General features: G+C 43.1%; 1 protein-coding gene across 2 annotated transcripts in view; it reads left to right on the top strand.

Annotated features, from left to right (window-relative positions):
* The first annotated feature begins 464 nt into the window (after positions 1–464).
* The window catches only part of CD247 (CD247 molecule), a 186,524-nt gene continuing 159,743 nt past the window's right edge, over positions 465–27,245 (top strand). For both annotated transcript variants that reach the window (XM_069202761.1, XM_069202760.1), the window contains exon 1: positions 465–613. In XM_069202761.1, the coding sequence (XP_069058862.1) occupies positions 556–613 (58 nt within the window). In that variant the 5' untranslated portion in view covers positions 465–555. The remainder of the gene's footprint in view (positions 614–27,245) is intronic.

Raw genomic sequence — 27,245 nt, 5'->3', positions numbered from 1 at the left:
AGCGGTCGGTGCAGTGAGACAATGCCCTCACCCCTGGCAGGTACAGGGCAGGTGTCTGGCAGAGGACAGGAGGAGAGCGGTCTGTGCAGTGAGACAATCCCCCCTAACCCTGGCAGGTACAGGTGTCTGGTAGGGGACCGGTCGGCGCACTGAGAGAAAGGCCTCCCCCCGGCAGGTACAGGTGTCTGGCAGGGGACCGGAGGGGAGCGGTGGGTGCAGTGAGAGAGTGCCCTCCCCCCGACAGGTACAGGTGTCTGGCAGGGGACCGGAGGGGAGCGTTCGGTGCAGTGAGACAATCCCCCTACCCTGGCAGGTACAGGTGTCTGGCAGGGGACCGGAGGGGAGCGGTCGGTGCAGTGAGATTACCGCAGGAGCAGCGTTTCCTGGCTGAGGCTCGGTGTGTGAGAGCGCAGAGGTCTGTAGAGATGCTTGGTGTTTCCACTTCCTGTGGTGGCTGACAGGAGCGCACAGCGACCGGTGAGGCCTCCACTCTCCTCGGCGCACTCCAGACGGGCCGAGCCCCTGCTTGCAGCATCCTCACGCCCAGGGCCAGCGATGGAGCTCCAGCGGGTGGCCCTCGTGGCCTTGCTGCAGGCGACCTTTCACTCTGCAGGTAGGGAGCACGTTTTGTTAAATTAAAGAGTGAATTCTAGGCGCCTCATACGGGTCCTATCGAGGTAGACAGGCCTTTCATTGCTGTTACACACCTTTCTGCGTTGTGGATGGCGGAAGATGCACCCCTTGGAGAAAACATGCAATAAAAATGTAGAATTTCCCTTAAATTAGGACAAAACACTAAAGAAACGACTCAGCGGCTAGGCGCTAGCCTGCGAGCAGCACGGCACTCGTGGCAGCCAGGAGCCCTGCTTAGAGGTGAGCCATCTTGCCGAAGTTTCTTTTGTTTGTCGTGAAGTCTGTCAACCTACCCTGTTTTGGGGGGCGTCGCCCTCCTTGGGCCCTGCTTCGCCCCCCAAATTCATAAAACTGCTTCCCATGCACGTCAATGCAACCACCCGCCTGAAATTCTTCCCCAACCTCCAAAATATTTCTCCCACTCAAGCTCGCCCTCCTTGAAACGGTGAAGCGCTGTATAATACTTTCAGGGTTCGGGGAGCCAGCGGGGCTGGACGAAGAAGTCAATGTCCTAAGTCCACTTCGTTGTCACTTGACGCCAGGCGCTCAGGCCTGTTGTCCAGTCGAACAGGCCTCTCCCCTTAAGACCCTAAGAAGTCACCCTGTCCTCTTAGAAGAAATTTATATATATATATATATATCTTTGTTTGTTACTGAACAATACTGGAAATGTGGAAGCGAAATGCACCTAGGGACGGCCATGTCCCTGTGTGCTCTGTAAGCGTGTATGTTTCTTTCCATAGTTTACATAGTGCCAACACGCCACTTTAGGAGTGCTTCATAGCACCGTGAGACACTGTTAATACACAGAAACGCACAATGATGTAGAAACTGTGCCGTGGACTATGATGTCCTCAAGGAAAATGGGCGCCTTCCGGCAGCCAGAAATTGAGGTGCTGTAAACACCTCACATCCCTGGGACCCGGTGCCAGCGTGACCTTCTGCGTTAATGCTAGATCCATAATAAATCCGTGTATCTTTTAAGCGAATGTTGACCCCAGGGCACCTCAGTGCTGAAAACAGATTTTTTTGTTTGTTACTGTACTAAATGGTACATATTTGATCGACCTTGTAAGGATGCAAGGCCAACTGGTCCCGCCAGGATTCTAACCTGTGACAATGAGGGCATGACCGCGAGACCCATCAATGCCCTTGGGAGTACACATGCAGTGGTAAATGCCACAAAATATGGATATTTTTGGTAGACAGTGTGACAATCGTACTCCAAGGCTTGAGCCGAGGATGTCTGTTCTAGAATTCTCGGTCTCGAGCCTATTTTCCAAGATACGTAGAAAGTGATATCAGATAAGACTAGGCCCCGATATTTGTCGCATTTCCCCTCCCGTGCTTTGTACCTCATCAGCTTTTTTTTTTTTTTTTTAATGTTGCTTGTTTCCTGTCTTCTGCATACGAGGGCCTATTCACAACGGCACTTTGGAGTATACAAAGTAGTACTCATTCAGTACTTGTTTACGTACTTTTACATAACATTGTGAATTAGTCTCAAGGCATCTAAAATAGGAATACTCTGGGAATATTCATGTACAACTAATGCAAATAGAAAGGAACTCTGCACTTTTACTAAAAGGGAGTTGGAAGTTTAAGTCCTTTTCACAAAGGCATGTAAGGGAATGTAAAAGAGTACTCCTGTAGTATTACCACTCATACTCATAAATGCTGTTGTGAACTGGCCACATCGTGTCTTTATGCATGTAGGGTTAAATCCCAACAATAATTTTAGACATTCAAACTACTTACAGTAGTAATTTACACGAGTTTGGCTGATTCACGAAAAATGCTACCTACGTTTGCGTAAAGTACGCATGCCGTAATCCTGCTCGGAAGAGCACAGTATTGTTTCATGTTAATTTAATCGAGTGTTTTTAAATAGTTGTTCCAAATCCTAGAACCTAGAAGTACACTTTACGTCTTCAAGGAACTACATGCCGAGGGGTGATGCGAAAGCACAGACAGACGTACGTAAACTCAGGAGTAATGAAGCAATAAAAGTGGCATATGATGAGGGAACAAAGTGGAGACGAAAAGGGTTAGGTGGGGAGGTCGTGGGAGGAAAGTTGCGTCAATCGATCAAGGATTTGTAGAGCGCTGCTAATCACCCATAGGGTCTCAAGGCGCTGAAGGAAGGCGTGCTGCTCATCCTTCAGATGTATGCTGAAGCTCGGCTGGAGGATGATTCAGAGGTTGTTGGGGCATAGAGGGAGAAGTTGTGTCTCTTGTTTTCTCTTTCCTCGGCGTGCGTCGCTCCAGCTTCATAAGGTTTGCATGTAGGTGCTGCGAGCGAGGGTTGGCTCTTCAGCTGGGCAGTCCAGTTTGTGGGTGCGCGTGACTTGTAGACCAGCACTTCTCAACCATTTGACTTCTGTGGACCTCTCCCTCTGAATCATTACTGGAATCTGGGGATCCTCATTGAGTCATTAGTGGTAGACAGAGACCCTAGGCCGTAGCAATTTCTATGATTTGAACCTCGAACGATACACACAAATATAAAAATAAGTACACACCAAACAAATACTCAAACATTGAAATATTTTGTTTAATTTACAATCAAATATAGAAAACGTTTTTTTAAATTTTCTTCTTTATACATATACTTTATTAATTTGAATGTATTAATTTTAATTTCCTTTAATTTAGTAAAACAGTCAGAGAACCCCCAGGGCTCCTTAGATCACAGGTTAGGAACCACTACTTAGTTAATGCAGATTTGAACTTGATCCATGTTGGAAGGAGAAATGAGGGGCTTTTGAGTGTGGTGTGGTTGCACATGCGTGGGTCGATCAGCCTTGAGCTGAATGGACGATGTCTTCCAGGAGGTGAGGATGGAGTCAGGAGGGCCGTGAAACAGAAATGTAGCCCTATTGATGCGGGAGAGGAAGAATCTTTGTACCATGGAGTAGAAAGTGTGGATTGAGAGGGAGAGGTCTGATCCTGCGTGGTAGACTTCTCTTCATGCACCAGGCCGCTTTGCATTTTATTTTTTGCATGTCCTTTGAAGGAGGGGCACCAATCAATGTAGAAGTCCATGAACTGGACACAGGTAGAGAGCATGGAAGACAAGACAGCCGGTTCCAATTTGTTGAGCTGATCTTCGATCTGGTATACAACATAATTAAGGCATACAAGCCTAGTGTTGCTCAGTTTAAAGGGGCCATGCAGGCAAGAGAAAAAAGTTCTTTATCCAGTCCTGCATTTCTAACAATCACCAACTATAAGCATTCTAGTATGTTGCTTTATTTGATGATGTCTGCTTGGATTTTGAGAAACAACGTGATATCATTCACTGGACGACCCCTTTAAGACTGATTGTGGGCAACTATGGTTGCATGATGCCCAAGATGTGTTTTAGGCGCAGTATCCCAGTAGCTAATGGCACACGCCATCGGTTCACTGGTGTAGGGTGATGTCTTGCTCATTTTATAAGAACTTCAAAGATTCCACGTAAGACTGACGTCACCGGGGAAAGAATGGAACGTTATGAGCTTAGGGGTGATCTGCATGAGCCCATCTGGACAGATTGTTACCTGCTGGCAAGAAAAGCTATGAAATAAAAAAGAACAGGTTGTGGGGTGCCCATGCAGGCACAGAGAGTGTTGCATAGCACTTGAAGATTGACAGTGACAAAGGCTGCTGTGGGAGTTCTGATGACCGGGAGGCAGGGTTGCATTCGTCACTTACATACAGGTGTTATTTAGACCAGGAGTAATTGATATATATCAACAGGGATGGGAATCTGATTGAAAGGCCTTTTGAAGACTGCAAACATGTATAAGGTCTTGGAGGTGCACTGGTGCTCCTACTAACAATGCAGACTTACATATGTTTTCCAAAGCCAACATGTGTGGGTTATACGCATAGGTCCAGATTTATCAAGAATCTTGCAACACAGCACACTGCCTTCAAAGAATGGCAAAAAATGTGCAACACCATAGTTAAGACCTTATCTCAATAACCCTTCAACATTCTCACTTTGAAAATAGACTTACTCCTGCCCTTCTCAGAAGGACATCTTTAATGCTGTCAGGATGGGAATGTTTGGGACTACCCGGGAGGTCACCTTCCACAACAGGTGTCTCCAACACAGAAACCTCACAACCTACCCCTTTCAGCAAATTTGCTTACATAGAAAATATAGCTACACTAGTGAAATCATCTGTCACCGTTCCTTAACTTTTTGACTTGTGTGGACCTCACTTAATCATTACTGAAATCTGGATATTCAAATGAATCATTATTAGATTCCAGGACTCCCACCAAGTCACTATTGTGATTGGGGACACCAGCCTAAGGAATTTCAATGCTTTGAACTCAAAAACAATACACAAAAATATGGAAACAAGCATTCATCAAACAAGCACATAAAAGATTAAATATTTATCCAATTCACAAACAAATATAAAAAGAAATAAAAAGTTTAATTTTAATGGAAAGGTTAGTGCTTTTCTAAATTCAATTAAGGGCACCCATCAACCATACTATATTCTGTTTGACGCACTTGCATTTCTCTCACGAATCACACTAAGGATACCAACTTAATTTTTAATCTCTAAATTCAAATTCCTTCACATTTACTGAGCAATTTAAAAGTGTTGTTTTTATATGTTGTGTCCTTATTTACAGTTTTTCAAACTGTTAATATTATTTAATTTTCTAAGCAGTCACAGACCCCAAGAAGAGGTGACGTGGACCCTCAGGGTCCTAAACCACAGGTTAAGAACCACTGTTCCATTTAAGTAATTCCAGTTATTAGTCCAAATTAAGATTCTGTGAATCATTACAGTTAAGTTGCACTTTAAAATAATGTGATTTTTGCACCAAACTTCAAATCAGCATCCAGATCTGCTATGCTTCACACAAGAGAGTGCTGCATGAAAAATGGCAGCACTGCGTTGTGCTCCACCTCTATTGCATTGTACATTTACGGTAGAAGATTGCGGTGCCCCAGATTCAGTAATAGTCATCTGCTGATTACACCTGTGGTTCCCAACCTGTGGTCCGGGGACCCCTGGAGGTCCATGAAGCCTTCTCAGGGGGTCCGCGACTGCTCAGAAAATTAAATAATATTAACAGATTAGTTCCTCAGCTTTCAGTAATGACTCAGTGGGGATGTCAGGGGTTCCAGTAATGATAAAGTGGGGGTCCACAGAAGTCAAAAGGTTGGGAACCACTGGATTACACCATTGGTGGCCGTTGCTCTAAATCTGGCTGTTGTGCGTTGTGCTTCAGACTGAGTATGTACTGTCTAGCACAGGCATTGCACTGGAAGTACACCCTTCAGTACAAATTCCTACATCTAGACACCATCTCAAGGGTCAGGCATGTCAAATGTGTGCTCTATTTTAAAATATAGATCTTACATGTAGGAATATAGGGTGATACATTTGCTTGACACCTGGCTTTTCTTTGTGTTAGGATTTGGAACAAGCAAGATCATTCTATTTGAGTAAATCTGGCTTGCACCTAAATTGAAGGTTTTTGTGTTACCCTTTCCACGCACGCCATTGCATACAGTACTATGGGGATGGAGAAAGGGGGTCAGATGAGGCACAAGGGTACCTTTCGCCGGGAAATAACTTTTGCAGCTCTTTGCAAAGCTTAGCAGGACACGAGTGTCAGCGCAAACCTTTAGTAAATCTGGATCCAGGTAAACAAATGCCTTTAGGAGTCAGGCCCTGAGCTATTAAGTCCACTTGCTTTTTGTTCAGAGAGAACACACTCCTCCTTTGAGAGTTTGCTGAGCGGATGCTGTAAACATGGCACAAGTTCGGCAAACTTCACTGCTGTGATGGGGTCTGCCATGACAGCATCTACCTTCATAGCAGAGAGATCCCCGTAAGGCAGTTGAGGTCTCTAAGTCTGGTGGATAGTTCCCCATGGTGGTGGAGCTCGTGATCTATCCCGACTGCAAAGCCAGAGGAACACCCGCCAGTCTCTAAATAAGGCCCTTCTTGCGACCAAAAATGCAAATATGTGAAATGGAATTGTAGATGTTGGAAATGTAATGTAAGTGTGTAATTAAAAAAGGTAAACCCCACTTTATACACACCATGTTGTATCATTTTCCAACACCTCCAACAATGTTGAGGGCTCGATTGTCCCTCATCTACGTTTAGGCTTTATAAATACCAATACAGACATTACCCCTGTAGACGCTCCACACCAATGAATTCAAAGAACCGATACACAGAATTCTGGCCATGCGAGCCCCAAAGGACAAGGGTCTCAGTACCATTAAAGAAAACCTGTGCAGGACAATATTCAGAGTCAAAACAATGGAGGTTTATTCAAAATGTAGGAATCATTATAAAAGGCAAGCAGTAGTTTGTCTGATTCATATCAGCATCAATAATGCATAAAAATAAAACCAATTGTCATAACATAATGGAAATTAGCCATCATTAAAATAAAGTAAGGTAATGAACACACATAAATCTACTCAGTTTGTGAGTCAAGTGAAAGAGGTAAATCAGCAAAAAGTCTAACTTAAGGACCATCTGTTGAAAAGCAAAAGTCTAATTATAAGGTAAGAGAACAGACTCACACGGGGACTGCTTGGTATGGAAGCGAGGAAAGCACTAAGGTCCACATGTAGGTAGTTTTTGCACGTCGCAAACAGCGAATTTCGCTGTTTGCGACGTGCAAAAAGCACATCGCGATGCACAAACCCAGTTTTGCGATTCGGTAACCTAGTTACCGAATTGCAAAACGGGTGTGCGACTCTCAATTAGGAAGGGGTGTTCACTTCCTAATTGCGACTCGCAGTGCAATGTAGGATTGTTTTGTGACCGCGAACGCGGTCGCAAACCAATCGCAGTTTGCACCCATTTCAAATGGGTGCTAACACTTTCGCAAAAGGGAAGGGGGCCCCAGGGGACCCCTTCCCCATTGTGAATGTCACTGTAAAAAAAATTTCAGAGCAGGCAGTGGTCCTACGGACCAAATCCTGCTCTGAAAAAATGAAACGAAAACGTTTAATTTTTTGTTTTTGTAATGCATCTCGTTTTCCTTTAAGGAAAACGGGCTGCATTACAAAAAAAAAAACAGTTTTATTGAAAAGCAGTCACAGACATGGTGGTCTGCTGTCCGCAGCAGGCCACCATCCCTGTGAGGGCTGCCACTCGCAAGGGGGTCGCAAATTACGACCCACCGCATGAATAGTCATGAGGTGGGCATTTGCGACCCCTTTGCGAATCGCTAACAGTGTCATGGACACTGTTGTGCATAAGGTTTTGCGACATGCAATTTGCAAGTCGCAAAACCAAACGTATGTACATGTGGCCCTTAATCAATAAAGAGACTGTCATGGAGTCTTTTTTCATAGAACTAAGCTAAAGGGTCCTGCACGTGTCCCAGAAAAAGACACATTTTATAGTTTCAGAACATAAGGAAATAACTCTGTCGACATAACATGAGGTGGTATCTTAGGGCTGAACTAATAAAGTTACATGACATTACCCATCCACATTTCAGAAAACAGGCTAATCTAGGGACCAACCAAGCTATTAATGAATAACGATCCCCTTTGCCCTATAAACAAGAGAATTGACATTGCACAATTGAATAATTAGCCATTTAAAATACATTGAAATACATTTGTGTCTGCAGGCAGCAACAGGCTTGATTATTGTAACAATATGAGAACATATCCGACAGGGCTTCTTCTGAAAGTGCACGGTTTGTTACAGTGTGGGAAGCAGCACCATGAAATAAATCCAATTTCAATGAATTTATGAAAAGGAAAAACACAGACTAGGAAAAGAAACTTGCACAAAGGAAACTTATTTGTGCAACTTTTAAAAGACACATTTTCTTCAGCTGTCAGAGCAAACAGGCAAAGGTCCAGAAACGTCGTTTTTGAGACCTAATTATGCTAACTTAAACACACATAAATTAACTTGTTTTTAAATGAATAAAACCCTCTGTCACCCCTCAAAACTTCAAAAGCCTGCATACCTCTATGAATGCTCACTGCTTTCTTAGGCAAAGTATATTACATCATTAGCACTTTCGTGTGCCCACCCCTTATCCTGTCCTGGTTTCAGGATGGATAGAGAATGACATATCAGGGAACACAAACGTGAACTAGTTCAATGAAGGATTTAGTGTAAGGCTGACAGCTTACCTTGCTACGACTTGCCCTGGAAAGATCACCTGTCACTCCAACAGATGTGCAATGTCTGGGTTTTTATATGTATTTATAACATAACAATAAAGAGCACCATTTAGTATTCGAAATACCTCTCTATTGTGTTAGTTTCCCAAAGTTTCCAACCTTCTGTTTGGAAAATATGAACCTCACTTAAAGGAAACTATAACAAAATGATCTGGACTTAGATGGATTGTTATTAGCTGTATTAAATAATTGTTCAAACTCTGTAGGTACCTATGGTTTGTTGGTTTGACAGAACATCCTCTAGTAGAGGTAGCTAATATGTTTTCTCTCTTCCTTTGACTCTCTTGCAGTCAACAGTCCAACTGTGTTACAACAATGCTTTAAAAACCCATAGTTCACAGAAATGATTTCATGTCTTTCATTTGGATTTCTTTTTTCATAGTTTATAGTAATGCATCTGTTGAAAGAGTAGCTTGGTGTCTAAGCATGGCCATCTATATTGATAAAAAGTTTTTCATTTATCATTTTTTCATGAAAAGTAGGCAGAAAACTAATTCTGAATGCACACGCTAACATAAATGAACAATTGATTCTGTTTGTTTATATGAAGAAAATCAAAGAAAATAGTCCAGTGTTCAAACTTCCAGCTGAAAAATGATTGAGGGGGAGTTAGTCTTGCAACTGACATTGATTTAAAATTAAAAAGTACATTTGAAAGCTAGCCAAATTCAAAGATTGCAACATTCATGTATTTTTTTGTTTTTTTTATGTTCCCGCATTTATTTTTTGTTTTTTAATGTTACGTGGTTATGTGTTATCATCATCTGATAGTTTTCAATAACGTTCAATGGTTTTACAGTTACCTTACATAATTTTATACTAGTATATTAGAATATTTTGTGTTTCAAGTTGTAGTTGTGATGTGTTTGGAATGCATTACTTACGGTGGCATGTGCAGTGACTTTTAAAATGTTGTCTTTTAAAATTTGTATTGTTTGTTTTTTGTAGTTGCATGTTATTGCTGTCTGTTGTTTTTGTAATTATTTGTGTCCTTGTTCTGTTTTCTTCAAAATATTTTTGTTGTGCTTGTTTTATTTTGATTGTTTGATTTTAATTTGTTTGTGGTTTTATTTTATTTTAGCTTTAATTTTATTTAGTACTTTTGTTAAATGCTAGTCACCGCTTACCAGTGTCCTCAGAGCCCTGTGGGGTCTGGTTACATACAGAGATATGGCTGTGGTGGGATAGTGTTTTGTGGAACCTGGTAATGAAGAACTAGATAGTTCATCTAGTAAGGGTAGGGTGTACTGGACACCCTGACCCAGGGCTTAATTTGTAAATAAAAACATGCCGCTGCTCAAAGCCCTCCTCTTAAACACGCGGCTGCTATCCTGAAGCTATCTCGGGCCTCTTCAATCCACTTACAGCCATTCCCTGCCCCTTCAGCTCACTTTTGCAGTTTTCTGTTTTCTCCCATTGTGACGCTTTTTCGTTTTTCTCTTCCTCCATCTTTCCCATATGTGTCTTTTGCTCACAGCAAACGCTTGGGGCAGAACAATAAGCACCGGCCCTCAAAAATAAGTGCCGGTGCTCAGCACCGGAATCAACAAGCACAAATTAATCACTGCCCTCCCCATGGAATATGTCCCAAAACAGAATGTCTCAAAAAAAGGCAAAGCCTTAAAATTACAGATTTCTGGAAAGCCTTAAAAGAACAGAGTTCTGAAAGCCAGTGGTGAAAACGATGCATTGGTAATAGGCATTTAGGAAGCCAGGGCTACGAGGACTAGCTAAGGAGGTACGACTTGACAATGGGTGTAGTATTTAAGATCCAGGGAGAGTAGGTGAGTCTTGAATGATTTACTGATTATGACTAACACATCCTCAAGTCTCACATGTAGGAAGTTCTAAAGGGAGAAATACACAACACGGAGAGTTTGACCATCAAATCTCTTGCATATAGTATTTCGGAGTAGGCCAAGGTGAAATTGACATTATGCAAGTGAAATTCCAAATTTTTTCATTACGTAACATTCCCAAAGGTTCACATTTAGCAATTTCACATGACTTGAAAGATGCTAATTTGTGTAAATAGGCAAAGAGACATTTTCTGCTCAACCATTTTCCTGCTGTCAACTTGTGTGATGTTTTGATGCAAAGTACGTAATCTCCAGAAAACGTCAAGTGAGATGCCAGCAAGCCGCTTTATGTGTCAAAAAATAAATTTTGTGGAATTTCATCAAAATAAATCACACTCTTTCTTACATCCCTGGTGAATAGACATCTGTTCGTGGACCAGAGACTTCTGGTCGGTTGGTAAGGAACAAATGGTTTTGTGAGGTAGCACAGTGATTACCCTCAGAGTCCCTTATTTAATTTGGAGAACATATTTAAAGTCATGTACAGGGAGCCACTAGAGGGATTTTAGGTCTGTCGTTTCCATTCAAATATCTGTCAAACTACAAAGTTTTGGACTCTCTGAAGTGTTGAGAGAGGTGCCTGTGCGAAGCCTGTGAATAAACTGTTACAGTTAACTAGTCGGGACATGACCATGGCGAGGAAAAGAAATGAGGTGTCATTTTTTATTAGTGAATATTTTTGTTTAATTCCAGTAATTTAAGCTTAATATTAGTATTTTAACAATGAAACATATTTTAATTAACCCTAATAATTTTTTTCTATTTATCTTTTTTCAATTGTTTTTTTTTCTTTTTGTGTTGTTTAAACTGGATGACGGTAACAAGAGGCAGAGTAGTACAATGCACATTTTGGAATTGACCAGTCCGAATGTACATTTTTCTTATTTTAATGTAGTGTTTTATGGGTACAAGAGTGGAAATGTATAAATAAGCATTTAATAGTGTGGAACTATGGTTCAGTGTTGGATTTCTTAAGACACGCTTATGTGTCGGATTGGAGTTTAGTTGGGGCGGGTTGCACAATTATAAGTGTCCTCATTTTGGTCAGATGGTATTTGCCCAGTGTGCAACAGTGGGGTGTATCTTGGTGTTTGTGAGAAGTGCCTGTTTTCAACAGAGATCAGTATTTGGTCCTTGTGGACAGGTTTGCCGAGTCTGAGTTTCAGTGAGAATGGCCAACGTGTGCCTGTCCAAATGTAGGACGAATGCGTATTTGAAACAAGTGGGACACTGTGGCGTTATTAGATTCAAAGACAAGTAGACATGGGCATGTACTCAAATAATGTACACATGTGTATTTGATCAATATGGAGAACTCTGGCAGGCAATACATACATGAGGAGCAGCCAGGTGCATGTATTTGTCTGGAGTGTGGATGTGTATTTGATCCACGTGGAACACTGTGGCATGCATTGGATTCTATGAGGAGTGGGCACGTGCATGTCTTCAAATGGTTCACCGATGTGTGTTTGATCAATGTGTAACACTGTGGCACGCACTGGATTCTATGACGAGTGAGTATGTGCATGTATTCAAATGGTGCACCGATGTGTGTTTGATCAATGTGTAACACTGTGGCACGCACTGGATTCTACGAGGAGTGGGCATGTGCATGTCTTCAAATGTACTATGAATGTGTATTTGTTCAATTTGGAGCACTGTGATCTGCATAACATTCAAGGAGGAGTGTGTATGTGCATGTATTCAATTGGAGTACCGATGTGTTTGATCAATGTGGAGCACTGTGGCATGCATTACATGCAGTGTGGTGTGGACGTGTACATGTGCATGCTTTCAAAATGGACCTCAGATTTGTTTATGGTCCTTGTGGAACGGTGAAGTGTTATTGTCTTCTGCGATGGATGCACATGCGCAGTTGCCTGAATGTCACACGGGTGTGTATTCTTTTGTCTTGTAATATATTTAGGGCCTGATTTATGAAAAGTTTGCGTCGCCTTAGCGTAATTTTTTTACGCAAAAGTGGCACAAACGTACAAAATATAATTGTATTTTGAAAGTTTGTGCCGCTTTTGCATCAAAAACTGACGCAAATGTGGCGCAAAAAAAATATAAATATGGCCATAATTGTATTTTGTAAGTTTACGCTGCTTTTGTGTCAAAAAATGACGCAACGGTGGTGCAAGCTTTTCATAAATCAGGCCCTCAGTGTGTGAAAACAGATTTCTTTCAGCGCACTACGCACTGCAGTGGTTCATCAGCTAAATCCCATCGAGGTGCTCTTCGTGTTGTAACTTGTGCACGAAGATCGGAGGTGTTAGTTCAAAAGCTGAGAGTGGAACCGCTGATCAGATTTCTCAGAATGCAGCCGGCAGCTGCTGCTATAGGAAAGTTCTGTAATCTGTGTTCTGGAAACACAGCACATTTTAAGTGACAATGATAAGAGCAGCAACGGGCAGAGGGGAAAAGAAAACCCATGGGGTTACCAAGTCCATGTGCTAATGAATCAATCAGTAATGATGTGTTATTGCGGTCCTCCGAAGGCCTGAAATGCAGTTAATGCCCTCCAGTTGGGGCCGGCAGCTTTAGGAGGTGGGGGCGGGCGGGAAGCACACACACACACGCATTCTTTCACACACAGACACGCACACACACTCATCCATTATCAACACTCATTACATTCAAACATGCACGCACGCACCAAACATTCATTTTAAAAGATTACACACACTCATTCTTTCACACACACATGCTCGCACGCATGCACATCCATTAACAACACTCATAACATGCATGCACGCACTAAACAGTAATTTTAAAACATCACACACACACATACTCATTCTTTCACACACGCACGCACATCCATTAACACTCATAACATTCAAACATGCACGCATGCACCAAACATTCATTTTAAAAGATCACACACACTCACACTGGGTGCTTCTGGGCTTAAACATGAAGCGCCCAGGTCGAAGTCAATGGGTGAAGATTTCCTCATTACCCAGGGGAGGGCCTTGAGGCACCTTTGCTGAACTGAGGAGAAACCATAGGAGCTGTGACGTCCTCAGCCCAGCAAAGTTCAGCTCAGGCTAAAGGCCGGGCCGCGCCTGATGCTCTCTGCTAAGGGCATTACTCACTGTTAGTCGTCATACTGTAATTTATAGGCCCAATCAGAAAGCCACGGTGCATAACGAAAAGAGGGGCAAGGAATAGCTCTTAATCACTGACACATGTTTGTGCTCCATCTATTAGAACTTGCCCCAATCTCAGCCCCTGTAGACAGCAAATAAAAAAGTTGCCGTTATCTAAGCCATCTCCATGTTTGTGACTGTCAGTGTACTCAAAGTGTAGGTAAATAATAATCTTAAAAACCAGCATTCTAAGGGCCAGATTTACAAGGCTCTAGCGCCTCCTAGTGCCACATTTCTTTTACACTAATGTAGCTCAACCAGGCAAAAATCATTGCGCCATATATACAAAGTGGCACAATCCATGCATTGCGCCACTTTGCGACCCCTTGTGCCACATTATGCCTGGACTAGGTATAATGTATACAAGAGGGACGTTCCGGCATTAGGAGGCCCGCGAAAAGGGCACAATGAAATCTCCAAGATTTCATTGCGCCATTTTTGGCATCATTTTTAATGCCCGCTCAAGCCATGCGTTAAAAGGACGCACCCATTGAAATCAGTGGGCCTCTTTGCACTTTGCTCCACTAGCATCAACATTTTTGATTCCAGTGGAGCCAAGCGCCACAGTAGCTTAAACAGTTTTGACACTATTGGCCTAACATCTGCCATGGTGCCCCGTATTGTAAATATGGCACACCCATGGTGTCGTTTGGTGGCGGTGGGGCCGCAAGAAATCTGGCATATCGGTACTGATGCGCAAGATTCTTGTAAGTCTGGGCCTAAGTCTTATCATCGGCCTGCATGGAGTACTGAAATAGGCATGGTTAAGGTTGATGGCACAAAATAGTGTTGCATTTTAAGTGTACAAGGCGCTTTGTGGACATTCTCAGGCAATGAACCCCAATAAAATGGCATGTTTGTGTCCACCAACCTTGTGAGGGTAAACCCCGAAAACAGACACAATTTGCTCCTGTCAAGTGTAGACATAAACCAGTTTTCAAGGTGGGAAGGGAGACCCTCAGAAGTGGCTGAAGTTCAGGTGAACCGAGAACATGTTTTCTCCAGCTCTGGGTGTTGTGGGCAGGAGTTCCAGAAGGGTGAGTCATTGATCATGGAGGCTCCCTCCTCCAAAGCTTGCACATCTGACTGTGTGGATTCAGGGAAGATGGAGGCAGACTGTCTGATGCACTAGTCTGAAAGGCTGCAGTTCCTTAGAACGGTATCTGGGAGAGTCACCGAGCAAGGACTTAGAAACAGCACCGAAGGTGTTTGATATTTATTTGAGTGGAAGCCAGTAGGGGTCCTTGGTGCTGGTGTAGTGTGGTTAAGGACAGATATGAACAGAGTCAGAGAGTGCTGGGCCATTTAGTCTTTGTAGAGTATGCTTGTTTGGAAGGTGGAATAAATGATGTTGTAGTAATCCAAGCTGGATATTACCACAAAAGTATGGGAGAACTCCTTCTAGCTGGTGCGTACGACAGATCACATTTTTTGTTACCATTGAAAAATACCCCATAGTAGCAAACCTTTTGGAAAGGCATGGGAGAGGATTTAATTGTGGTCAGCCAGGCAAAGGGAAGAGATTTTGGTTCAACCGGTCCCTTTAGCAGAACTTCTGTCTTTTTTTATCTTAGTGGCAGAGCCAGTTTTGGTTCATCTGGTGTTGAGCATGGTTCTGGGAGACTTGCTCTTGGTGGTGGTTCCCAGATCCTGTCTGTGGGTTGAGGTGGACCTCGGTGTCATTGACATACTTGTGAAGGGTGATGTTTCTAAGCTTACTAATGCAGGTCAGCAGGGATCTGTAGCTGTTGAAGAGCGCTGTCTAGAGAGCCTGGCCCTGTGGACACGCCGCAATTGATGATGCTGGGTTTGGACATGAAAGAGCCTAGTTTCACTTGCTGAGATTGGTCTTCTGCGTGTGATGATTTTAGGGTTTGCATTATGTTTCGAGTAAAGTCGAGCTCATGACTCTCTTACATGCTTCCTTGGCGTGGAGGGATATTCTAACTTCAAGATCTCCAGCACAACAGCTTTTTTGCTGAACCTTCTTTTGTGATGATCCCATCATATGCGAATGTCACATCCACTCAGTGCACTTTTCCCTTCAAACATCCTTTCTTGCATCTGTACCTCATTGTCTATTGATTCAATTGATAATACACAAAGGTGACGTTATCGGCATCCGATAGCGTTATAATTAACTCCACGATTTGTTAAAGTGAAACATCAAGATGCTCTCATAGGAAAGAGCACAAAGAAAGTATGAGGACAAAAGTGGCGACCCATGTACCGATCCAAGATGCACCTACAGATGAACTTCAATAATTTGGTGCCTGTGACACATGGCCGGCGTAAGAAAGTGTGAAAGAAATAGATAAATGGGCAAATTTACTGAAAAGTGACACACCACAGTCAGGCAACCAAAGTTAGGGAGCTGAACTGCACCAAATCTACTAAGATGTGTGCTGTTTCTCTTTCACTCTGTACTGGGGCACTTTTGTCTGCCTTGCACCAATGTGCACACCCTTGCAAGGGTTTGTGCGTGATGTCTAGCATGGGTTTTGTACTGGAAGGATACACCTAATGTCAAAAATATGCTTAGATATATTTTAATACTTTTCTAACTAAAAATGTACACAGAGCACTCACTTTGCATGAGTAACTTTAAGTGTCTGAAATTGGGAGTCATTAGGCCAAACTTTAGAGGCAGCGGTTCCAGCAAGATGAGTTCAGTTTTCCGCAGTTTGTGCTGTTACAAGTGCCAATACAGCAACGCATATATTTACAATAGCCTCAGTCACTAATTAGATAGCAGTTGGACTGGGTCAGAATTTTACAGAGGCGTGACTTAGAACTTAGAGCCAGATGTACGACCCCGAGTTTGGGACTCGCAATTTGCGACTCATTTGCGACTCGCAAAACCATATGTACAACAGTGTACTTCACACTGTTTGCGATTTCCAGTGGGGTCGCAAATGACCTACCTCATCAATATTCATGAGGTAGGTCGCAATTTGTGACCCCATTGGGAATTTGTGCACTCACAGGGATGGTGGCCTGCTGGGGACAGCAGACCACCATCTCTATGACTGCTTTTAAATAAAGCAGTTTTTTTTAAATGCAGCCCATTTTCCTTAAAGGAAAACAGGATGCATTTCAAAAACAAAAATGAAAAGTTTTCTTTTCATTTTTTCAGAGCAGGCAGTGGTTCGTAGGACCACTGCCTGCTCTGAAAAAATGTTTTCGATACCATTCACAAAGGGGAAAGGATTCCATGGGGACCCCTTCCCATTTGCGAATGGGTGAGCAGCAATATGAAATTGATGTTAACTGCAATTGTTTTGTGACTGCATTCACGGTCACAAAACAATCCTACATCACACTGCGACTCACAGTTAAGAAAGGAATGCCTCTTCCTAATTGCAACTCGCAAACCTATTTTGCGATTCGGTAAATAGATTACCGAATCGCAAAATAGGGTCTGTACATACCAAAATGCTTTTTTCTTATCGCAAATGGCCCGATCCTGCAAATCGGGCCTTTTGCAACAAGAAAAAAGCTACACACATGTGGCTCTTAATCTTGCTAACTTGAGGACCAGGACTTCTTTTTCATCATCTGACCTGACCCAAAAGAAGAGGAAAATGAGGAAAATGTAGGAATAAAAAAAAGCCTGCAAGGGTAAAATAAAGTGACAGGAAGTGTAGGGTCAAGGAAAAGAGAGGCAAGAGGCAGGTTCAAGACTGGGAAACTATAGCTTTCGGCTACCCAAGCATTCGGCACCTGGCTCTTAAGAAAAAGACTGGCCCCTGCACCTACTTATGAACTATTTATTTATTTTATTTAAAAGTTTGGTACTAGTGCTCTGCTGTGCTCCTGGCTAAACTGAGTGGCGGCTGGAGAATCGAGGGTCACAGGATTGGTGGTGATACTAGTGAGTGTGCCTGGTTGAAAGGGTGTAGCAAGTGGACTTCTGGAATAAATGTTCATAGGATTTTTAGCCTTATTTCCAATATGTTCTTGGTCAGATGTATGTTGGGATGGATTGCTAGAATCATGGGGCAACATTGAGGCACTGTGACCACCTGGGGTTGCCCTGTATAGAAATATACACCTCAGCCTCAATGTCCAGATATTTGTATTTTTCATGGTTAATCTTGCCGAAAATTCTAAACATTTTGGGGCATATTTACATGCCCCTTGCATCGCCTTAACGCTGCCATAGCATCATTTTTTCACGCTAAAGCGGTGCTAAGGTGTCCTCCCCTGCCAGATTTACAAGGTGGTGCAATGCATGCATTGCGCCACTTTGCAAGCCCTTTTGCCACATTATTCCTGCACCAGGAATAATGTATGCAAGGGGGCGTTGCCACGCACTAGATTTACTAGATTTACTAGATTTCACTGTGCCATTGTTCCATCATTTTTAATGCCTGCTAAAGGTAGGTGTTAAAATGACGCACCTATTAAAATCAACGGGCCTCCCTGTGCTTTGTTGCACTAGCATCAACATATTTGATGCTAGTGAGCAAAGCACGACAACAGCATAAAAAATTCTGATGCTGTTGTGGTAACAACTGCCATGGTGCACCGTATTGTAAATACAGCAAAACGATGGTGTCATTAGGTGGGGCAAGGGCGACGCAAGAGAAGTGGCGCATCGGGACCGATGCACCATTTTCTTATAAATGGGCCCCTTTGAGAGATGGAAACTTCAACATGGACAACATGACACGAACAACATGGCCACATTAGTGCTCTTATTGCTGTGAGCGGGAGAAAAGGTTTACCATGTTGGAGAAAAATATGGATCAATTTTGCAATCTTCAGGTAGACATCTCAGTTCTCTATGATTCTAGAATGCTGATTAATTTGATTTATTCAATGAGCTTTTCTTGCAAATGATGTTGTCCACTTAATAAACATGAACATGCTGTACTCACAAACAGACTTTTAAAGCAAGTTAAATATTATTTTGTTTTATTGCATTTTTGTGTTTCCCTCTCAAATATTGTATACCCAAAACACGAGTTGCAAGCTCAAGATAGTTTCAAAATTATATTGTTGATTTAATGTAATTGTTCGGTTGCTCAGCACAACAATATTATGCAATCTACATTTTGTGAAATTTAAATTAAACATCAAATATTAGACTTTGAAACGCTTGTATTTTTCCCAATCATATCCTATTCTTTTTAATTAACTTATCGACTTCTGTACCATACATTCCAACATTTTAAGAAGGTAAGTGGGAGATATATATTTTTTTTTAAATAATCGCGAGAAAGTATTTCCCCCATTGACTTCTATTGACACAGAGTAAATTTCAGGTGGAAGATAGCCAAAATAAAGCCATATTTGGCTTAGTAAATCGTGAGTCTCCTGCCTGAATCGGGTCTGTTGCCGTGTATGCTGTACTACCATTACGTATAGAACTCAAACAGTATATGTCAGAAAAAACATTGTTTTATGTGCACTTATATGAGAACATTTATTTATCATTTCATAATTCCAACAAGCTGAAATGTGAAGCAAAACTGGTGTTTCCCTATGACAAATCCCTCTGTCAACAGTGCTATTGCCCCCGTTTACAATATGGGTTTAAAATATAGCCTAACCGTGTAAATATTCAGACCCAGATTTACTAAGGACTTATGTTGTCCTTGCATCACGGGACACAAGGTAACAAAAGTCTTTAAGTGATATTTTTTAAGCCACACAAAGGGGTGTTTTTCGCTGCCTTGTGTGACTTTATAAAGCAATGTTTTGTATTGCAGCGGCTTTGACTGCGTTACGTCACATTTCGTAGTGGCAGGCGTTCCATAGTTGGAGCATGGGCGATCCTGTGCATCCACCCATGGAATCTGACACAATCCCAATTTTACTAAATTCAGTAAACCAGGGATTAAACCACAATGGTGCCTCCCGAGGATGGAGAAAGAAGGAGAATATTTGTATTTTTCCTCTTTGCTTCCTCTTTCTATGTATTCTGCATCACGCCTAGGAAGAGGAACTTGTCTCTTCGGATTGTTTTTGTGCAGGATGATATCCCTTCATGGACAAAACCAACCCTGCCTGTAACTCAAGCACCCTTGCACCATGGTGGAAGTGAGCCTGTGTTGTTGCTTGGTGGTACACAGTGTGCAAGGAAGAGGCCAGAAGTGCGTCATATCTCCGTTTCATGCAACCAAGCGCAGCATGTTCTCTTGCTGTGTTGCTTGCTGTGTTGCATGAAGGTTTAGTGAATCTGACCCTCAGAGTGTATTTTAACAGCATTCCTACTTACTAAAACTTCAACTGTTTATAAACCACAGTATGGGGCACTTACATTTTGTAAGTGTGCTGCAAACTCTGCATAATTATGTTTTTCCACATTTGCCACATAATTAATTTACTGTTGTATAAGGCGCAGAATTCAATGAAAACATTGTTGCCAACTCACAAGGATTACGATGTACTAAAAACTGTGTATTGAGTGCATTGTATAGGATCATTGGTCATCTTCACCTGTTGATGGCAGTATTCAGGTATTTAGGAAACAAGATTTGTATATAAACATATTCCAAGCAAGGTGGAAAGAAGGAATCCAGTAACACAGCTCAAGGCGTTAAGCACTCACTGCTGACATCTGATTGTGACCTGCAGGTCATAAGTTTTAATCACGACAGGGCCAACTCAGCCGTTCATTCTTGCACGGTCAGTGCATGGAGTCCCCGTAGAATGCTACATATAAAAGAAGCCATTTTAGGCATTCCTTTCAGTGAAAGGATCTTTTTTATGGCTGCTGTCACTTCATGTTTAGATGTCACAAAACAGAGTCCTTTCTAGAGATCAGTCATTATTTCAATAATAAAAACATTTTGCATCTGACTTAAGGTCTCATGTGTTAGACCATAAAGTGCCCCAAGTGAGACCCCTGCATATTTAGCATTTAAAGTGGATGCTGTTCTGCAAGGATGTTTATTATTTGAAAGGGGTGTTTACAGTGGCGACCACTTTTCAACAGGGGTGGTGGGGCAGAGGGGGATTAAAAAAACAACAACAAAAAACTTACCTTTATGTTGGGAGAGATGGTTCCGTCTCTCCTTCCTCCTCAGAGTCCCAGAAGCGCAAGGCTTCCAGACTCCACTCCAATCATGACGCTGCTGTCAACATCATGACAGCAGCATCGTGATTGGTCTGAGCGCCCTGCTTCGGTGCTCAGACAGGGAGTAGGGCCCTGTACACTTTCTCCTCCTGGCAGATCAATACAGCCAGGTTGAGAAATGCATGGCCGAACATGGCTGGCCAAAGCATCATGCGCACTTATGTGCACATAGCCCTTCTCCAGCCCAGCCCCCCGTCCTCCCGAAGAAAAATAAAATGATAATAACATTATGTTATTCTCATTTTATTTTTCCCTTTCATCCACTACATAAAGCATTGGGGCGGCGCTCCTCCGCCCTAGCGGAGGAGCCGCCGGCGGGTGTTTACAGAAAGCGTACAGTGTGAACACAAATTAAATCCAACTCTGAGCTAAGAAGCCACTTTCACGGCACGGGCAGTGAGTGGCACTAGATACAGAGTCAGCCTTTGACATGGTCAATTGTTGATGGTTAGATGTTCGGAGTATTGCAGCTTATAGGGTTTGGACCCGAGTTTATGGGTTGGGTGCGTCTCATATGCTACGCCAACAGCCCGGGTGATACTGAGTAACGTGGTATTGCCTACTTGGTCCATCGAAAGTGGCACCCGTCGGAGCTGCCCTTTGTCTCCCTCCTGTTTGCACTCATAATGGAGCCCTTGGCAATAACTGCGCAGGGTTCCGGAGCCCTTTGGGTACGAGTCGCAGACGTTCTCCATATAGTATCGTTATATGCAGATGATACTTTGATATATGTCATCTTGGAGACCTTTGGAAATAGAGCAGAGCTGCAAATGAATAGGACAAAAACGATGGTGTTTCTCTTCGGTTGGCTGGTTGAAACCACACCCGATAGCCTACTGTACATTGACCAGCAGTGGACGCTGGACCACTTCCATTATCTGGGGGTATAAGTCACACCTTCACCACAAGAGCACTGGTCTGATGATGGGTAGGGTAATGCAAGGCCTGCGTAGCGCTATTCATTTTCGGATGACACCTCCACTCCACTCGGCGCACCGCATATTGCATTCAAACATGATTTTTATGCAGAGATGTCGTTATCATTTGCAGAATGCAGTATGTAAAGTTGCCAGAGATATTTTTAAGAAACTGGACACACTACTGACCACTCTGGTTTGGGCAGGAAAAACTGCTAAAATAAAACTGGAGGTAGTCAATCTTGACCCTAAAGAAGGAGGTCTGGGACTCCCATACCCAGAGTTCTACTACTTAGCGGCACATCTGCAGCACGCCGCGAGTGGTGCAATGTGAGTGACAACTGGGAATGGCCATTGCTGAGGGACAGTGGGTAAGGGTGAGACTACATGTCACACTGATGAGGCGTAGAATTGTGCTGGGGCATTGTCCGTTCATGGTCAAAAACGTTGCTTTGGCATGGGATGCCACTAAAACGCCCCCTTTCTCTGGATCTCTAGATATGTGGTGGCTGCAGCCATTCCTGGCTATCTCGACTGCGATGTTGGTGAGTCGGCACAGGAAGGCGGCTGCACCACACTGGTTGATCTCTTCTCCAGGGAGACTTACCTGACATTTGGAGATGCACAATCTAGCTTTGGGGTAGGGCCAGGACATTCTCTACAGTATGCTAAAATGGCAAATGCTGCTAGGGAAAGATGGACAGACTTCCTTAGCGCACCTCAAACGACCTCAGTGCTGGAGTCTCTACCACAACTGGGCCATCCACCCATGCGGTATCGAACCTTTATAGTGCACCGAAAAAAGACTGAATTAAACGGCCCTTTGGGGCTCAATGTGGATGGGATACTGATTTAGATACACCACTCACAGAGCGGAAATCAACCTGTAGTCTGGTCCAATCCATATCTAGCAGTGCCATGTTCACATAGTGCATCCATTTTACCTGGCTGCATCCCGGCTGCGCAGAATATTCCCAGCTTGGTCTCCTGCATGCCGCAGGTGTGGGGAGGGTGAGGCCAACTTGATTCATAGGATGTGGAACTGTACCGCTCTACTTGTGCATTGGCAGGGAGTAGTTGATAGGCTTGGAAACTTAGGGCCTGATTACGACCTCGGTGGAGAGAATGACAGATTATATCCTATGGAACTTGTAATATGGTGGACGGAATGTCCGTCAAGTTTGTGATGGAGTAATCCCCTCCGCCAAGGTCTTAATCAGGCCCGTAGTCAGGCTTTGGCTAGAAAGAAGCATACACCATTGTTTATTGAACCTCATCCCCCGGCCCAGTAGTCACAATTGAGGCTGGGGGATGAGGCCCTAGTAGCCAGAATTGAGGTATAAGTTCACCTCTCTTGGACTGATGTTGCCAAAACGCCGTATTGCAATTTACTGGACCAGTCCACAGGCCCCAGAGTTGAAAGCACGGTAGAAAGATATTCAAGAGTGGGCCATGGCGGAAGCAATACGTATGAGAATGGTCCCCACAGACGAAAAGGTGGTTGAGGACCTCCATGACTGGTCTGAAATGTTAGACGGATGGGGGACTTGGACATTGAACATGGGACTCAAAGTGTTGAAAACGATGAACATGCCTGGTATATACTCAATACTGTTTCAGATAAATAGTGTGGTATTAAAAAATGTCACTGTAGATATGGTTGATGACTATGGCTTGTGTACTGCATTCCAATTTTGCTTTATATGTCTCTATGTTAAATGCAAAATGCATGAATAAACATGGTAAAAGATGCCAGTTTTACAAACATTGCTGGCTAGTGCAAAATAAAAGATGTACACCTTTTATTACAAGAAGAGTGCATGTACAGGTTTGAGTTCTGCTGCTTTCTTCGTTGTATTTGCTTAACACAAACTACATCACCCTATGGGATAGAGATTGCATTATTAATAAAATGGTATTTGCTGGCTTCTATGGAGGGAAAAAACACGAATGTTGGTTAATAGCATTTTAACATGATAGGTTCAATGGATGTAGTTAGCTTGTGATTTCTCTACACTTTCTAAAGCAGTGGTTCCCAACCTGTGGTCCGAGGATGCCACGGGTCTGCGAAGCCTCCTCAGGGGGTCCGTGACTGCTTAGAAAATTAAATAATATTAACAGATTAGGTCCCCAGCTTTCAGTAATGACTCAGTGGTTGGTGCCCAGAGTCCAATAATGATTCAGTGGGGGTCCCCTGGTTCCAGTAATGATAAAGTGGGGGTCCACAGAAGTCACAAGGTTGGGAACCACTGTTCTAAAGCATTGGCATTCATGGTTTAATTAAGACCTATGGGTGTTGAAATGCCATGAAAGCCAGAAAATGAGAACATGCCACATAATGTACCTTCAAAAGCAAAGGAGCCGCATAATTTTCAGTCACATCTCCTCCACGTTGATTTCTACCACTGTATTGGGAGCAGTCAGGGCTCTCGGAAGGGGTGGGGTGGCGCACAGGGGTAGGTAGGGTGTGGGGGAGGGGGTAATGAATATTAAAATAATAAAAAAATCACTTACCTGCACGCCGCCACCAAGCCGCTCCACTCCTCCGTCTCCTCTGCTGCAGACAGGCACAGGCTCCCAGCCTGCCCTGCAACCAATCCTGACGCTGCTCAGAGCAGCGCTAGGATTGGCTGGGAGCTCCCAGCCAGTGCGCTGGGAGCCTGTGCCTGCTCTCTCCAGCCCTGCAACAAAGTGCCGGGCTGGAGAGAGCAAACTGCGCATGTGTGTTTGATTGGCCCGAGACAGCCAGCCAAACATACATGCGCTATGAGGGGGAGTGCTGTGCACTGCTCGTTACCCCCGTGGCCCCGTCCCTTTACAACAAAACGATAATAAACACAGTTTGTAGTCTTTATTTTATGATTTCTATACTATTGAGTTAATATTTGCAGGAAACGTTTTGAGTCTTTTCTATCTACATTTATTAGTTTTTATTTTTGTAGTTGATATCGTTGAGTAATTATTTCTGCAGCATACAATTTGAGTTTTTATTTTTGCACTCAACACTGAGGTGGTGATTCCGACTTCGGCAGTCCTTTCACAGGACGGGTGAAGGCACTGCAGGCAAAAGACCGCCAGTACAGGAGGTCTTTTGCCTGCCATATTTGGAGTGTTCCGCTGGGCCAGCTGGCGAAAATAGCGTTTCCGCCCGCTGGCCGAGCATAACACTCACCACAACATTGACGCCGGCTCATAATAGAGCCGGCGGCAATGTTGTGGTGCGTCGGGTGTGACAGCACCTGTCGCACATTTAACTGCCTTTAATTTGGGAAGTGAAATGCGCGATGGGGCCGTGCATGGGGGCCCTTCGACGTCCTCATTCTGCCAGCCTTTCCATGGCAGTGTTCACTGCAATTGAAAGGCTGGCGGATGGGGACTCGTAATCCGCAGCGCTGCCCTAGTGGATTACAACCGCTGGAACGGCCAGGCTACAGGCTGGCTGCAGCCTGGCGGTGTTGGTGGTTGGACCGTGGCAGCTCGCCCTGTTCGCGGCAGTCCATACCGGGTCGGAATGAGCCCCTGAGTCATGTCTGCAACCTACATTTTAAAGTCATTATTTGTGCTGTCTACATTTTAAAGATTTATATTTGCAGTCTACATTGTTGAGTCTTTATTTTTTGTAGCCTATAATTTCAGTTTTTGTTTATTTTTGCAGTCCATATTTTGAAGTATTTTTAGTTGATTTTGTAGGTCTTTATTTTTTTCAATGATATTTCGAGTCTTTGTTTTTGTGATCTATATGTGAACATGGAAACACTGTGCCTGATTTATAGATATTTTGCTGTGAGTTATTATGGCTTACTTTATGAGTATCCCACACTTACAAATGCACCAATCTTTGTGAATCCGGCCCATTCTATTTGGACAGGAGCAATACGGCCAGTGACGTTCGTTTTCAGCTGGGTTGTCTTAATTAATCACAGCTTCACAGTTTAAATGTTCTTGTTTGCTGTGCGAAGGACTGTTTATTTTACATCACACCTTTACATATTGTATACTCTCAGTCTGTGTTGCTTTACGGTTTCTTTTCTATATTTCACCCCATTATGCATCTATTCACTTTGCCTGTATTGCTGCTGGATCTCCGCGCATCGATGTGTCAGTATTGCACTCTCTACATCTGGAGTATTGGGGTTAGTGGTTGAGGGGGGTAGAGGCAGGCAGTATCATTTCATGTCATGCAACAGTCAGTAGCAAATTATTGTCCCAATTGTATTCCCTTAGGCTGAAGACTTCCTTGGTCTCCACCTTACTCTCATATCTTTCTACTTTTTTGAGAATTTGAAGAGAGGAAACTCCCTAGGAAACCACTTTTGTACTATAACCCCAAATACAGAGATCTATTGCACAATGTACAAAACCCAAATAACTAGTTGTGATGACCCATATTCAGACAAACGTTGTCATTTGTCACAATAGGAAGGTAATGAGGATGGTAGCGGAGTCTGTAATATGTTTGCTCTTGGATGGAAATCACCAAAATATTGAATATATTGCAAGTTTATTCTAGTAATAGTAGTGAAGGGAACTCTCTAAACCTGCACATATCTACCATCAGTGTTTAGTTGCCAAACAAGTGGTATACCTACAAGTTAGCCTGACTATTCAACTTTATACACTTCGCTGGATACTTGCACGACACTAATCTCAACTTAAAATCGTGCCAGCCTTTACTTTTGCTTTATTTTATTGTGCCTCCATCTTTCAGCTTGACCGTAGATAGTGTCTGATTTAGTATGTATTACAGACTATACACAGTTCTTAAAATGAAAACCTAGTTAACAATGTTTTCTCCTGGTTAAGGATAATCTTTACGTACTTAAGACAGTCCAAAGGGTATCCAGCCTGGGCTACAAATGTTTTCCCCGGGTGAAGGCTTTGCTAATACTATGAGATGGCCAGGAATACCCTTGGTAAACCAGAGCCATCTTTCCAGGTTTAAGACACTCCTATGAGAATTCAACCTTATTTACAAAGGAGTTTCCTTTAGTTTGTGACAGTCTGAAAGATCCCTTTGTAAAGTGGGCACCTGGTGCATCCCTTAGTAAAGTGTCACCTGCACCAATATCAACAAATGTGGAAAATTGAGACATGCCAGAGATAATTCATTTCATCACACAAAAAATTTGGAACTATCTGATTATAGTGCATTTTCTGAGCATTAGCTTTTTGCCCAAAATGCCATAAGAGTACCACTTCGAAACTAATTTGAAAATCAAGGCAAAGCAAGCAAATACTTCTAATTATGATTTCTCACACTTGTTATATATTTCCCTGGGTCGCAGGACCTGCAGGTTTTTCAGTCCTATGTTTTTCTGACACATCTTGAAGCCAAACTCCAAAGGTAAGATGTTGAAAGTTTCTTGTGCGGGAAATTTAGGAATAAAATCCCCATCTTGGCAG

This window comes from Pleurodeles waltl, chromosome 8 (assembly GCF_031143425.1).
Source record: "Pleurodeles waltl isolate 20211129_DDA chromosome 8, aPleWal1.hap1.20221129, whole genome shotgun sequence".
NCBI classification, from domain to species: Eukaryota; Metazoa; Chordata; class Amphibia; order Caudata; family Salamandridae; genus Pleurodeles; species Pleurodeles waltl.
This window is presented reverse-complemented; position numbering and strand designations above follow the sequence as displayed.